The sequence below is a fragment of the Anser cygnoides genome, chromosome 1 (genome assembly GCF_040182565.1).
Source record: "Anser cygnoides isolate HZ-2024a breed goose chromosome 1, Taihu_goose_T2T_genome, whole genome shotgun sequence".
Lineage (NCBI taxonomy): Eukaryota > Metazoa > Chordata > Aves > Anseriformes > Anatidae > Anser > Anser cygnoides.
Genome location: NC_089873.1, coordinates 117,772,391 through 117,788,192, shown reverse-complemented (window position 1 = coordinate 117,788,192; position 15,802 = coordinate 117,772,391). Strand labels below are relative to the sequence as shown.

General features: G+C 41.9%; 1 protein-coding gene across 1 annotated transcript in view; it reads left to right on the top strand.

The window, feature by feature from the left end:
* Positions 1 to 15,802, top strand: part of WDR4 (WD repeat domain 4) — a 24,228-nt gene extending 8,426 nt beyond the window's left edge. Inside the window, exons 6-11 of the mRNA XM_066979427.1 lie at positions 949 to 1,009; positions 2,348 to 2,446; positions 8,358 to 8,422; positions 9,822 to 10,005; positions 10,886 to 10,955; positions 12,949 to 15,802. Of these exons, the coding sequence (XP_066835528.1) occupies positions 949 to 1,009; positions 2,348 to 2,446; positions 8,358 to 8,422; positions 9,822 to 10,005; positions 10,886 to 10,955; positions 12,949 to 13,127 (658 nt within the window). The 3' untranslated portion in view covers positions 13,128 to 15,802. The remainder of the gene's footprint in view (positions 1 to 948; positions 1,010 to 2,347; positions 2,447 to 8,357; positions 8,423 to 9,821; positions 10,006 to 10,885; positions 10,956 to 12,948) is intronic.

Genomic DNA, 15,802 nt, shown 5'->3' with positions numbered 1-15,802 from the left:
TATACATTCAAAAAATCAATCTTTAAAAAGGGAATGAATAAAAAAAGGATGACATAAATCATCTGTCGCTCCAGCCTTGTTTCACAGTTCTGGATTTTCTTAGTTTGGTGGGGTGCGTGGCGATTCTTGTTGGATCCGTTATGCCTCCATGCACTGCTATTGCTGCTTTGTCATGGAAGTTTGTCATTACGGTGACCAAATCTCTTCTTGTGTGTTTTTTTTTTCTTTCAGTTTTTTAATGGCCTTAAAGTTACGCCTTTTTTCAAAAGCAAGACAGTCCCACTCGGGTACTGTTTTGCTCAGGGCACTGCATTTTATGTTGCTAAGCTCTAAGATAATAATAAGCTCCAGAAGTTGAGGTCCTTGTTACTCAACACAGACAAGTGAATGTAGAGACAGCAATATTACATACTTCTGAAAAACAAGCTTTCTGTCTGAATGTAGACACTGGTGGTAAATTGCCAAATGCTTGTTTTAAAAATTTTGTAAAAGATTGTTTTTGATTATTCTCCAACTGTGATGGGAGAGAGGTGGTAGCTGAAAGCTGAATCATCACTGTTGAAGTGTTTTAAAAGCATCTGTTGATTTGTGGTTTTAATCTACATCATGAATTGAGGAAGGGGAACCATGCTATCCGAGTAAATCTGTCTGCCTTGGCATTTTCTTTGTCTAAATATTAATGTTTTCATTTGGGAAGGTGTCAGTAGAATGCTCCGAGTGCAGGTGGGGAAAATAATTCTTTTGTTAAGTGGATCAGTAGTTTGTATAGTGTATATGCTGTACGAGGTACTGTAGACATACTTTTTCCTTCTCTTAAATGGCTTATATGCAGAACCTGTTTTTTATTAGAAGATTCGTTGTAAAATCAGTATTTTTTCTCATTGTATGTGTTTAAAGACCCCAGAGTGTCATGCAAGAGAGCTCATCATTTGACTTCTTTCCCTTTAGGTTTGTAAGCAGAATATTAGTAGTACCCAACTATCCTGATCTGCTGTTGTCTGCTTCTGGGGTACGTATTGCAATTTCTTCCAAAAAATATTTTTCTTGGAAGTTTAGACTTTAAGACCATTGTCTGCATGTGTTTTCCCCCAAGTCCCCTGGGGACACTCAGTATAATTTCTCATGGCTTCCAGCTTGCCTTCTCTCCCCCTCCTTTCCTTTCTTAGCTTTCTTTTCAGTGTTTAGTCATTCTATTGCTAGAGCATAAAAGCCATTTACAATGTTTATAGTGAAGCTAGCTTCTTATTAGGATCTTCAGGATGGAGAAATTGCCAAGTCCTCGCTATTTCTTCATCATTAACTCTTGCTTTGGAGCACAGACAAGTTCTAATCATTGGACTGTTCAAACAACTTTGAGGCAAATGAATATTATGCCAGCCTGCCATGATAATGAGTGTCTTAAGAATTAATGGCCTTAGAATCCAAGCTTTTTTTTTAGAGGTTTTGAGATGAGAAAACTGTTCCCTCTTCACTCTCCCACTTGCTTTCCCCTGTGAGACTTGTTCTGAAGTATGTCCTCATCGTATGTCTAGTGCATGTTGTGTAGAGATTGCAGTGCAGTACTACACAATGCTTGAATGACAACTGAAGAAGTGAGTGTTTTCACCCCTGTCAATCCCTTTCTTAAACTGATGGGATCTTGCTGTCATGCCAGACCTGTAGAGGTTTGAGCAACCTGTAGTGAGTAGATGGAGTTGATCTAAAAGAAGGGAAACAGTAGTCTTTGTATCCCAGACTAACAAAACTACGTAGGAAGAGAGCAATGTTTTCTGTGAAGATTGTAGTAATTCTTAGCGTTTGGTTTCGGCCACTGCTCTTGCATCACTACAGCTCTTGTCTCTTGTTCCTCTCATCGTTCTCTAAGCAACTGTACTGTTATTGCTGTGTCTTTATTTCATTCTTAGTAAGTTCTCTGGAAAAAACAGTCACTGAAGAGAGGTGTTTAGCTCCTCTCCAGGAGGTTACTAAATCAAATGAGAATTTGGGTGATAACAAGAGTAGGGGTGGAGAAGGGCAACCAGAAAGAATTGCTGCTAAGATGTTGATCACTATATTGCTGTGCTATTTGTGCTATAGGAGACAGACTTGAAATGTACTCTTGCAGCTACACAATTTCCACTTCAAAGGGAAAATTAAAGTTAGCACGATTGAATAATTTAGAATTGAGGGGGAAAATTATGTTAATTAAAATGCTTTATCTGCAGCTTGAGGTCTTAACTAAGTGACTATTTAGCAACTCCTGTGAGAAGCTCTTCAGGGAAATAGGGTTTAGCTGTAGGCCACAAGTGGCCACTCTTTGCCTGAGGAACTGCTGGTAATCAACTTGTGTTCGCTTCAATCTGCCCAGGATGGCACTCTGAGACTTTGGCACTATAAAAGCGGGGAAGAAGTCTACTGCTGTCATCTAAGCAGTGTCTGTGGGCCTGATGCAACCAAGACAGACCAGGTACGGCTGTGTGATAAGCTGTGTGTGTGTTAGTGCTTTTGCTGTTCTCTGGATCCTTGGGACTCCCAAAAGCGTTTGTCGCGTTTTCTTAGGAGTGCCTCCTTTCTGTCAGTGGGTTTGGAAGTTACGTAAGACCTAGAAACTGTTATAATAGCCTGGGATTTGGGGGAAGGAAGAAAGTCCCTGACATTCATTCTTGTCTTGCATGCGTTTCTAAAAATGCTAAACAGTGACTAAAAGCAGCTGTTGATAATTCTTGCAAAATAGAAGTTCTGCAAACCAAAACAAACCTTCACTTAATAATTTTTCAGAAAACACAAATTCCTTAATCTCTTAGCCAGAAAATATCCTGTAACACTGGAAAAATCTAAAAAATTAACCCGTTTTTAAAATGTTTAAATTGCAACTTGAGCAACATTTTACATTCTCTCTGAGCAAAAAGAAGCTTTGTAATGTTTGTAATCAGTTACCTGCAATGTTACTGTCTGGGGGGATCAAGCTGCTAGGATTGTTGTTTTGGATTGTTCTGAAGCTGGACAGTGTCCAAAACAAAAATGTATGAGTCACAGGTGAAAACTGAATACCCCAGGAGCAATGCTTCTACTGCCGCCTGCTCGGGCTGCTGATGTGGCGCACATCCGATGTGAGCAGAGGTTCCAGCAGTGCTTGATCTCGAGTTCTGTTACCTCTTGTCACGTGAAGCAGCATGACAAATTGGCGGTGAAATGCACTTGTTCTTGTCCCTCACACGTACATTATATTAAGCCAGGTACTAATCTGTGGAGTTATTTAAGGGTTGTTTGTCTTACCATCCATCCTTCTGGGTGTTTTGTTGTTTGTTTGTTTTAAATGTGAATCTCTAACAATCTTTGTCTTTGAAGACCAGGGTTGGCTCCTTGTTGTTAGGTGAATGGGAAGCCTGTCACCACGTATGGCTGTCGAGGCCAAAACGCTGCAGAATTCATATCCAGGCTGAAATGTCATTGAACAGTTGCGTCTTTCTTCCCTAGCATTTTGCTGTTGTTTTGGTTAGTTGAAGTCTGTTGTGCTGTGCAGACAGGAATCAGTAGGGATCTCTCAGAGGTTCTTTGCTGTTCGCATAGGTCTGGCCTGATCTTGTTAGTGGGATTCCCAGTTACTGAACTGGGAGCATGACGCATGGAAGAACCACATTCCTAGCGACAGACCTAACAACTCAAGGTTTTTTTTTCTGAGCAAAAGACATCAGCAGGGTTGTTTTTGTGTTGGAATAATAACATGCAACTTTCATTTCTATTTGTACATAAGCCCTGAGGGCAGCCACTTGCATCACAGCATGCAAAGCTTAGATACTGGAACACATGTTTTTTGCTCTTGAGTCCCTTTCAGCAGGAGTTCGTGATAATACCTATACGGACAATTTAACCTGCTTTTGAACTTGAAAAACATACTTAAAAGCAACTTCTGCCCATATGCATGGGGTCTTTGGCTCATTTCAACTTGAGTGTAGTGTTTGAAATAGATTTTTTTTTTTTGAAGTAGCTACTGCCATTTTTTTTTTCACTAGCAAAAATTGGGTGCAATAAATTAGGTCACAAGACCAGCTAGCTGCTATCCTTGCGTAGTCTGGGTGCAGGAGGATTTGAGGTAGTAGGGGAGAATTAAGATTGAGGTCTATAAAATTACTTTGTCATGCGTAGCCTTCTGGAAGTGTCTCAGAGTTTCAAAGCCAAAATGTTCTAACATTTGTGGTCAAAGTAGCTAATGCGAGTGCATTATTTGGTAGCCATTGAATCTATGCCTGCAGTAATGTTGTAAGGCATTTATTTTCAGGGTAAGATTTTTTTTTTAATACTTTGCCTTACAGCTTTATTGGATCATAGAGGACTAGTAAGCGACGTGCTGTGAGGAAAGGAGTCATTATTATTTTTAATGTGACCAGATGCTTAGACTGGCCTAGCACTTAGTAAGATAGCTTGCATGTAAATTAACAGTGCTTAGGATCACTGAAGCATTTAAGATTTGAAAAGACCTTCAAGATGGTCAAGTCCAACTGTCGACCTGACCTACCAAGTCCCATCACTAAACCATGCCCCTTAGTGCCACCTCTGATCTTACACTGAACCCTAACTACATTGCTTACAAATAAGTTTATCCAAATGTAATACAAACTAACAAATGTTACAGGAAAGAACTTGTTACTGCTTGCAAGAGTGGATTTAAAAGAAAAGAAGCTCCAACTCTAGTTTTTTTGAAGGCTTCTGAACATAGTTCAGTAATATTTGCCTTGTCTATACCTCCTTCTATAGGAAGCTCTTCATATGCTGATGGAGTCTCTTAGTAGAAAGTTGGGATGCCCTTTTTTTGTTTGAGACATCTGTTTAGCTGCTTTGATCCCAATGTGAGTAAACAGTGACCGAAAGAGAATACACACAAACTGTGGGTTAGTAAATATAACACATCAGTTAATCCACTGTATTTCTGCAGTGTTTTACAGTTCTTCTGCCCATTGCATGCATTGTGTGTCTTCTAATTGTGGTCTTGGAAGCCTTGGGCTGACCTGTTCCTTGAATCTGCGTAATTCTGCTTGCTACCAGTTCTTACAGGCATTCTAAAATCTGTCTCCCTGTAAAGGTGGTGCAAATCTAGTTATGGGTGCAGGAGACTCAGTTGGCTTGACCCAGTTGGTATGTATGTGCAAGAGGCAGTCTCCCGGTGATTACAGATAGATAAATGACATCTCAGCCTTCATGCTGTGGGTTGCCACCTCCATGCTGTGATGCTGCACTTTTCAATACGTACTTCTGTCAGACCAACTATACTGTTTTAAGCCTGCGTGGTGATCATTATTTAATGCACCATATGAAATATCTAATAATCGGCAGGGTGGCTTCCTGGAAAGATTGTCCAAATAGTAATTTTTCGTAGAGATTGTTTCTGTCTTGGTGGCCAGCCAGACCAAAGGAGAAAGGAAGCTTGTGTTTTGCTGGCATTGTAGTGCTAGAAATGCCAGAGAAATTGATGTCCAGCAGTGGTATTTAGCCCTACTGTGCATCCAGCTGTATCAAAGGGCAAGGATCATCATCACAACCTAGTGTGCTATTTATAGTCTGAATTTAAGGTAACAGACTCTTAAGTCAGCACTTTTTAGGTTGTAGCTGTCATGCCGTCTGCTAATGACTCTGGCAACTGAAGATTAGGTGGGGGTGTAATTGTTTTCTCCTTTCCTTCACATCACATCTTTTTTTTTTTTTTTTTTTTAATCATCGATACCCACTATGAATGCACCGAAGCTTGAAACACAATATGAAGCATAATGATAATGGAATCAACAGTAACGGTGGGCCATATGAGTGCAGATGTGGGCTTATTTTGGTTGGCAGGTGATGAATATGTGTGTGTTTTGGGAATGGAGATGGGTTCTTGAGCAGTGCAGTGTTGGTTTCAGCTGATAGGTTGCAGACTCCCAGTTCATTTTCCCTCTAGAATGGGACTAATTCTCTCATTCCATTGTACTGTATAAATATTACCCTGGTTCAGAGCTTTCACCTCATTTGATCCTCTTGACAGCAAAAGCTTGTTTAAAGTCCAGAACGTGAATTGCACAACTCCACCCCAGTGCTCCAGTACATTACGTTTTCATAGGGTTACCTCTTCTCACAGGCATCAAAAGATAATTTTAAGGTGTTGGTGGGCTGATAACACTGGCACAGAAATGCTGAATAAGTTAAGAGAGTATCAACTGAACATCTGTTTATCACAGGCTGTTCTTGGAGCTTTTGTTTAAGTTAACTGATTTCATAGGCTTGTCCTTGAACAAGATACTATTCTGGGCCTCGCATTCAATTCACTGATTGTTAACTTACCATTAAAGAAGCATGGAAAGGAAAGAGCTTACTAAGATGTGTCTTTGTCCAGCTGTGAGTAACATTTGGTTCAAATCAAAGTCTCCTCCTCCCTCCCCCAGTGAGGGGTGGGGAGAGCTTCTGCATACTTCGCATTCACAAAACCTTTTGTCTCTCTGCTCTCTGACGAAGCCTGAACTGTGTAGGTGGGCACTTCCTATCACTGCGCTTACTGTGTGAGTTGTCCTGAGACAGGCAGAGAGAAGCATTGTTAGCAGAAATAAATAAATATATATATATATTTTTTAATATCTTGGCTTATTTCCTTAAATGTCTAGAAAACCCACTGGTGGTTTACAGAGGAGTTGTCAGTTCCACTTTAAAACTATGGTGTAAGTGGCTCCATGCTGCAGTAACTACATTTAGACGTGTTAGCTACAGTGAACCTTTCTGGTTCAGCCCACTCATCCTCGTCCTACTCGCTGTTTGGAACTGCAAGCATTTTTTATATCTGTTATACAGGGGGTCCTGGGTCTCACCGCTAAATACGGAATAACAACTTTGTATTTCTGCAGTGGGGCAAGAAATTAGTCCCATCTGTTTACCAGAGCTTTGAAATGTACCATCCTTTTGATAATGGCTTTTAGAAAGTGGTCCTCTTCTGTCCAAACAAATGGTCGAGTATGTGAGTGAGAAGTATGTGCTGCTGGCGGTGTGCATGCTGCTGTTCTTGCTTTCCCCTACCTCCCCCTAAAGATTGCGCCACACGATGGATTTTTTTTCCTCTTCTGTGCTGGAGATGCTCCACGTAACTCTGGTTTTCAGCTATAATTATGCCATTAATTAACTTTCTTTCCTGCTGTTGGTTCATCTTTGAGTAGCTGTGTCATGGACTGTTGACAAAAGAATTAGCTTCCTGTGTTAAATTTGCCGAGTTGGATGTTTGGAGGCTCTAGAGCTTGTTTGGCTTTCCTGGATTGATTGCAAAACTCCGAAGTAAGTCCCCTGAGGATTCCCATACATCAGCTGGCAGCTCAAAGGGTAAAATTCAGCTTAAGCTGGTAAACTAGAGGTTCGGTCTAGTGACCATTGTCACGTTAGGGAAAGAGGTGAAGGCTGTGTGGGAGGGAAAAGGGGTCTGGAGGACAAGGCGATGCATTTTCCCTGCCCTAGGGAGAATAACTCACTACTACTCCAGTAAGAAGGTTTTATTAATCAGAAATGCTAGTGTTATTACAGTGTAAAAACATACTTGAGAACCAGCCTTTTTGCCTTTGCAGTCTCATCTTTCACGTTATATGGTAGATACTTTCAAAAAAGCACCCTAGGGCATCTTCTCGCAGATTCTGTGCTCATCTCGAGTTCTTAGTTCCCACTCAAGGAGCCCCAAATCAGTTGTTAGATATTTCAAGTGGTACGGTTTATCCAGCAGAGATACTGCCCTGGTTCTCTTCCAGATAAAACTATTTATCTTCTGAATTAGGGCGTGGGTGTGGTTTTTTTTTTTTTTTTGTGGGTGTTTTTCTTTTAATGAGGAAAGTGGCCAGAGGCCTTGTTCTTCAGAACATGTTTCATGTTGGGCAGTATGGCTTCACCCAGATGCAGGTTGAGAACAGGGGCAACCCAGCAAGGATTTTGGCAATGCATCACTATCTTCTTTTGTAACAAATGTAACAAATGTAATGTGTTTATAATCTCCAAGCTGCTAGTGTGATATCCTGGCTACGCAAACTTAATGCCCTTATTTATTTTTTATTTTTCCATTAACATTGCAGGGGAGAATTTTTAAGGGTGACATACTTCCCTTCATTGTCTTCTCTCTTGGTTTGTCTGTTGAGAGTAGCTCAATAAAACCTTTACACTTGGTCTCTGTTACGATGGCTATGAATGTGGAAAGCTTCATTAAACAGCAAACACTGGTACACAAATACACTTGACTGCAGTTTAAATGTAATTATGTTGCTTAACTTGCTGTAAGTTAAGATACGTGCTAAATTTTCAAGGGTAAGACATGAAATTGAAAGTGAATTTTCTGCCTTTAAAACAGTCTTAATGTATAAGGATGTTTCTTTTTCTCTTCCTATTAGAAATACACTGTGACAAGAATAGCCTACTGCTGCCAAGGAGGTTATGTTGCTGTTCTGTGTGACTGGTAAGAACAAAGGGAATACTGGCTAAAGTCATCACAGCTCCTGTAAAGGAGGGAACAGCTTTCCCTGCTGGATACACTCACACTTCCCCAGACTGAAGTGTGTGGTACTGTTAATCTCTGAGTGTTATAGGCATGCCTGTGGCCTCACAGGAAACCCGAGAGTCCTTTTTGTGATTGTCCTCTGCTTGAATGCAGAGGTGAGTACGAAGGTTACTTGGCATAGTTAAGTTTTGCAGAACTTGTGATGCCCTTCCCTCACAGGAGGGAACACGAGGTGAGGATGTGAGAGCCCTGCCTGGCACGCAGGATGTTCAAATGTGTGTGTTTGTATGAGGAAAGCACTCAGGAGCCAGAGGGCCAAGCACTAAGGAACGCTGCAGTCCCACTGGCAGGGGAATACCTTGCAGGGATGGACAAAAAGCCTTTCCCTCTCTTTCCACAGCACCTTAAGCCTGCCAAGAAAACTGCTCTCACTGACAAAAGCTTGCCAACAGGACAGAGGGAGATTGCCAAAGCTGCCCATACAGTGAAATCATCTGTCCCCTCAGTGAATTCGGTCTGTGCCAGGGTGAGAAGCCTCAGCTTCTCCCCATCACGTGCACTGCCGGGCTGAGCGGCTCCCTGCGTGGGCATCCACACCAGTTCTGGAAGTGGAAGCCTTGTCGGCTATGGGCTATGCCTGTCCTAGTTCCCCCAGGGGCCATGCCGTGCTCTGTCAGGTTTTTATTTCCAGCTCCACAGCCCAGCATTTCTAAACAGTGTTGTCTTGTAGACCTTGTAAGCTGCCCATGAGGGAGCAGAGGTGTCCTGCCTGGCACGCTGTAGACTTACCCAAGGGAGATTAGGAAGCTCTGTACAAAGAGGCTGTGGCTGTTAGAGGAGAGGGTGCTGTCAGGAGAGATGGAGATGGATACCTTGCCAGTGCGGTGCTAGAATCCCACTTTTCAGCCACTTCAAGGTGTCCTGACCCTCTCATTCCCTCCTCCTTTCCATGGTGGGTAATTCCTCTCCTGTTTTATTGTATACTGGTGCTCAGTTACATGCTCCTTCAAGTGAAGCCCTGTAGGCCGGTTGTGCTGTGATGAAACACTCCCCATGTAAATCCTGATTAAATTCCCTTTACTACCTTTTTTTTTTTTTTTCTAAAGAAGAGGCAGTATTGACTACTTTTTCTTTGATATGACATTTGAAAATCCATTTGACATGTTAGGTATCTACAGCTTCTGCCTCCGACCACGTAAGCAAACTGCATTTGTAGTGTTATGGTATTTTTTGCAATTTCTAATGACTTTGCTTTGGCTCGGTTTGGAATTAGAGTGGGTGTTTGTAGTTTGCTGTACAAGTGATGGCAGTAGGTGGATTTGCTAATAATGGTAATTAAATTTTTTCCTCTCAAAAGTGTTCCCACAGTCTACATCTTTCAGCTTGATGCCGTTGCCCAGCAGCTAGTTTACAGACAGCAAATCTCTTTGAAACATAAAGGCTGGGACATTGCATTTGAGGAAGCAGGAGATATCTGGATTTTGCAGGAAGACAGCGAAGCCCCTCTTCAGTTGTACAGACCGTGTGATGGACAGTGGAAGGTAGCTACTTTTGTTACCCTAACACCATGGATGTTTTGTTTAGTCTTGACCTCGTAACAAAAACAGAGTGAACTGTGTTCCATGAAAACTGAATGACACATTTCTCTATTTCAGACTGAGTAGAAGTCTTAGATACCTCTCCTTTTACTTCTCTCACCTCTGTATAATGCAAAGCCATTGAGAGCTTGTTATCAGCCTCCTCTCTGGTAAAGCTAACATCTAGCATAGCAGGATGAAGCAGAGTGCTTGTCAGCCATTGCATTCAGTACTTTAAACCATTGCCTGTGCTCTCTGCGTGCTACACTTGATTAAAAACACAAAACAAGAAAATCCCCTTGTGGTTTGCTCAGTAATGCTTTCTGCACAGCCCTCTCAGTGCCTGCCTCTGAGAGATATTTTCGGGTTAGAGGCATCCTGGGATTTTTATTTTTTATTTCTTCCCATAGAACAGGGAGTCAAAGTTGAGGGGTGTGCTAACAAGTTCTCTGTAATAGCCTGTTAAATGACTGGAAGCTTCCTTGTTAATTTTTAAAGTCCCCACCTAGTTGTGTGTTGTAAGGTGGATTTAAATTACACTCCTAGGTAAGTTCTTTGACACTAATGTGTTCCTTCTGGTATTCCTTATCCTCACAAATTAGTAAGTGAGAGTCCATTTTCTTTCTTTCAAGCTATACAGGGTCCCCAGGAAGAACAGGTGAACTCAGGACAAGTTTCTGTAGGGGTCCTGAAAAAAAAAAAAAAAGGAACCTAAGATTCTGGGGGGTTTCAACTCGCTGTCCTTTCGCCGTGCTCATCTGTGGCATTTTTCAGTTGGCTGTGATACTGCAAGTTCCTTGTTCATTATGCACAGAATATCATGCAATGTTCCTTCTTTTCCCAGCCTGTAACTGATGATGAAGGATTACAGAGGATGTCAAAATATCTGCGTGACAACTGGACGGTGTTTGAAGGTGAGAAATCTGGCCTGAAGGTGTAAGAACTGCAATTTTAGGTCTAAAGTGTTTGGAGCAAGATCAGAGTTGAAGTCAGTTCTCTTGAAGTTGCATAATCTTTCAGTTTTCCTTCCTCAGCTCCATCCCTCCATCTGGTGTGGGAATTAGTGTTGGTATTAAAGGGTGTTCAGGTTACTGTTCTCAAAAAAATGGTGTAGGTATTTATAGCGTTAAAACTGTTCTACATAGACACCTTAGCATATGGTTGTACATAAACACCCTGTTACAGAGCTGCAGCAGTCCGTCTGACTGCTGTGATATTGAAAACTGTTGTTTGTTTTCTTGTCTCTTGCCTGAGCATGAAACTTTATTAGAAGTACGGTTGAGATAGTGAGATAATAGCTGCCATTAAGTTGGTTGTGCTTGGCCTTTGAAATGTAAAAGGAAGTCAAGTACCCTTTTGGAAGGGAGAGTGTTTGCACGTAGGTGTTGCAGACTTGATAATTAGAGCCAGGCAGATTATTAAAAGTACAAGGGCTGAGTGAAAATGAGCAACAGAGAAGTAGTACGAGCAGACAGGGAGAGAGGTTCCCAGCATAATTTGGCAGTGTAGCAAATTACTGTGATACACAATAGCCTGCTGCAGCTGGGAGAGGAGGACTGCTCAAATGACAGGATCTATTATTGTTAATTAGTAAGGGGAGGCTCACATGATAACCACTTACTCCAGTGCGTAATTAGTGCTTGAGAAGGTAGTTCTCTTAAAAGAGGTGATCATTATATTGCTTAAACCCAGTCTTCTTAATATCTCTGTAGCCTTCTTTTCACTTTCTACAGGCCAGTTTCATCTGATTGCTAACTGTGTAGGCTTTAAGACAACTAGGTCGGTCTGGAAGCAGATGTTGAACAATTTGACGCTGTGTTGGAACCGATCCCAGAAAAAGGTAGAGCAAGATTTAGTGCAGATTGATCAAGTCGAGAGTATATCCATTTGAATGGATATCCAAAATGACTGTGCCATTCGTCCCAGGGCCAAAGGCCAGTCAATTGGTTACTGTGTGAGTGCAAGACCCTTGAAAGTAAAACCATGCACTTTGCCAAGTACCAGTGAGGGAGAGTCGGTATGTTTGTGTACCAAGACTCAAAGGTGTGCTGTATGTGTGTTACTGTGGAGTAGCACGCTTGCTTCAGGACCAAGCCATAGTAAATACTGGGTTTCCATGCTCATAAACAAGATTTTTTGGAAGTGAGGAAAGGTAAGAACAGAAAGGGGAACTAGAGGTAGCTAGCTTTGCCAGATAGATACTCTAACAAGTTTTAGAAATATGGACCTAGTCAGCTAATCTCTTGCGGTATTATCTACAAAAAAAGTGTGATTTTTTTTTTTTTTTTTTGGGGGGGGGATAATAGTTGCCTGTTTAATCCTATAAGCTTACGGTCCTGGTGATGCTGCGAAGAATGTTATGCTGGATTCACAAAACTATAGCAAAATCATGAGGGGTGAATGCTTAAAAAGTGCGTATGTATGCACTGTAGGACAGCACCGTTTGAAGTCTACTGCTTCAGGCTTATTTTAAGTTAGTGCTCTAGGAAAGAAGTCAGCTAAGGACAGTTGCATAGTAATTTAGGCCCTTTGCAGTGTTTAAGCGTGGGGGAAGAATGCCAACAGGATGTCTTAACAATAAGTTGCTACAGCAGTAGTTTTAAAAACAGGAGCCTCGAAGTTCTTGAAGTGTCCAAGAGAATTGTGTGCCTTCTTTGCTTGACAGTCATGTGCCTGCCTCTGTAGGCATTTTTCAGCTTAGTTGCGCTTGGCAATGTGAATTCAGGATGGATTCTTACCAAGTCAGACAGGGCTTACGTAGTGTAAATGCTGATGTTTAGTACAGTGGATAGGACCACAGTAAATAAGTTGAAATACCACTGTCTAGAATTCCAGCACAGGAAATAATTGCTGAGACCATTAAGGAAATTAACACTTGTCTTGTGTTCCTGTTTTGCCCACTTGCAGGATTTGTTGGTGCAGAGAGCCACTACAGCAGTCTCTACAAAGCTTCCTTTGATAACACGGCCGTCTACCTACAGAAGAAAGAGGAAAGGTTGCAGCAGCAGAAAAAGAAAAGGCAGGATCTGCAACATGGTTCTAATGGACAAACAAAAAAGATCAAAATAGAAGAGCCATCGCTATAACACCACCTGTTGTTAGCTTGTAACTTCTGTCTTGACGAAAAGAACTCATCTGGCTGTAGACTTTTTTTTTTAATGTAAAGTGATTTATAGAAGATTGGTTTAAACTTGCATTCAGATTCAGGTTTTCGGGAAGCCTGATATGACAATATCCTGCTTGCAGCAGATATTTTATATGTGTAAGCTTCTAACAGCATAAAATGTCAGCAGTTCAGTCTTAGAAATCTCTAATGCATGCTATGTGAATATTGGAGATGGTTATTTTCCTTGAAACGGGATTTTCTTTTTGCCTACTGTGTTCAGGCTTGCATTTTCAGGTGGAAGTGCACTGATTAAAATTGACTTTTTTTAAAAAACTTTTTTTTAAGGTCTGATAGTTAACGTAACTAGCATAGTATAACTGGCTATGGAGAAGGGAATACTGCAAAATTCTTGTTGTATATGAAAGGTTTTAGCTGAGGCTTAACTATCTCTGTTTTTACCCCTTATCTTCATTTTACCTGGTAAAGCTTCTGCCTAGCTTCTAATCCAGTGCTTCTTTATACAGGAAGGAGTGCAAAACCAGATTTTATACACTGGAAAGCTAAAAAAAAATAAATAAATAAAAGTGACAGTTAACTTTGTACTATTGGAAGATCCTTTTGTTGCAATATGATCCTAGTGCCTCTGTGAAACTTATTTGGGAGGCCTATGAGCAATACTTTGGAGTGCATTCTGCTTCTTTGAACACTGCAATTAGCCAAGAAACACATCTTTTTGAAAAGTTAACCAGCAGGAGCCTTGTGGGGTCACTTGTTACTCCTTCGGCAGGCAGAAGATGCCATCTGTTAGATGAACGTGTATCATGTCTGTATGGAATATGATATATTTCAGCTGAGACTGTAAAACCAGATGTTGAAATCTGTACGATTCATTAAAAGTATTCAGAATTAGCTGAAGAATCATGAATGTTTCTCTAGGTCTCTTTATGTAGTTGTGACTTCTGGAGCATCTGGATGCTTTAGAATTTTGCAGTGAAATTCTAGTTATATTAACATATAAGGCATTGGTGGGATGTAGCTTGTTTCGAAAATACCAGCTTCTGGATAATGACGGCAGCTATTAAGACTTCGTTGTTCTTGTATTGATCTCATTTAGGAGGGGGCTCCAGGGAGAGCTGTTGGGGAAGCAATTAAGGAAACTCCAGAATGGGAGACAGCTGGTCAGGCCTGAAGCATCCTCTCTGAGAATCCCGACTGACCAAACGAGTCAGAGAAGCGCTGATTGCATCCCGGGGCGGGAGATCATTCATCAGGCAGTTTTTGGGAAACAAACTGAGAGATTTTCTGCGTAAGCAGGGCCTTCTCCAGTCAGCTTTAGGGAAAAATTAGTGTGTGCACGTGGTTCGTCTTACTGTCTGGGGTGACTCTGTGGATAATTAATAGTCCAATTTAAGAAGGTTGTCTGATGATTGCCTGAGGAGCTGTTTGACATCCGAGAGAACAGTAGCGCAGGGCCTGAGCCCCAGGGTGCAGCTTCGTGACTGCTCAGCTGCGGAGGCTGGTAGTGCACAGATTCAGTAGCGTGACCTTACCAGTAATCCCACTAGTTGTGAACTAAACAGGACAGGAGGAAAAAGCTCCTCCTAGCTTTCCTGCTGGCTGCTGGTGAGGAAATGATTCCTCACCCATCACAGGCCCTGCGTGTGCAAAGCAAACTGCAACATTTCCTAACAAATTTGCGTCTTCGGCAGGGGTCTGTATTGGATTATTTCTGCATGTCACAAGGTAATGCTGTTTAAGGTAGCGGTGTGAGCCGAAGGCAGGTCTCTTGTGTGTCACCCAACCAGTACTTTAGCCGGGTCTGCTGAGATAATGAGGGCTGGTCCCAGGAACTGCTGGTTATGCTCGTTCCTGAGCACAGGAGAGTTACAGAGATGCCAGAGGCTGGGAGCACGCAGTGCTGACCTGCAGGGATGGGTAGGGCAGGCTGTGTGCTCTTTGTGACACATCCTGTTCACCACAGAGGTTTTTGCCCAACCCTACCTTCTCTTTAGCAGCTTTGATGGTGAGTATCATGAGTTCACATGCATCAACAAAACTATTTACTTGTAGAAGAGGAAAATGTTCTGAGGAGGACACTTGGCTGCTTTCAGGGGGTAGGTTGCAGATCCTAGATGGGGAGTCAGCATGAATGTCCATGTTGCTACACTTCTAAAGGGTAAGAGACTTCCATGTTACCAATTCCTGTGCCTATGGGATATTTTCCCCAGCTGTTCTCCCAGCACAGGATTGAGCTCAGCAGTTCTTGCTGTCTGTGGGATACCCTTGTGATCCCCACCCTGCCTGCTGTCCTGGAAGAAACCTGAAATCTCTTCCAGCACAAACTCTGACAGGCTGTGGTGTATGGAAGCAACACGAGATGAGCCACCTGGCAGATGACTCAGAGCTTTTTTTCCCCGAGTTTACCCTGTCCATTCCTATTCCATTCAATGTTTCCTTTTCTGCACGCAACAGTTCTTGACCTTAAGTTGTGAGCCTGTGAGTGTCTGTGGACTCCTTTGAAGGGGACTACGGAAATTGATTAGAGGAAGCAAGTTGTTGCTGGAAGGTCTAAATCCACAGAACTGTGCCTACGCCTCGAATGGAAAATGGTTAGATGCTTGTAAATATTAAAAGAAAAAAAAAGAAAAAAGAAAA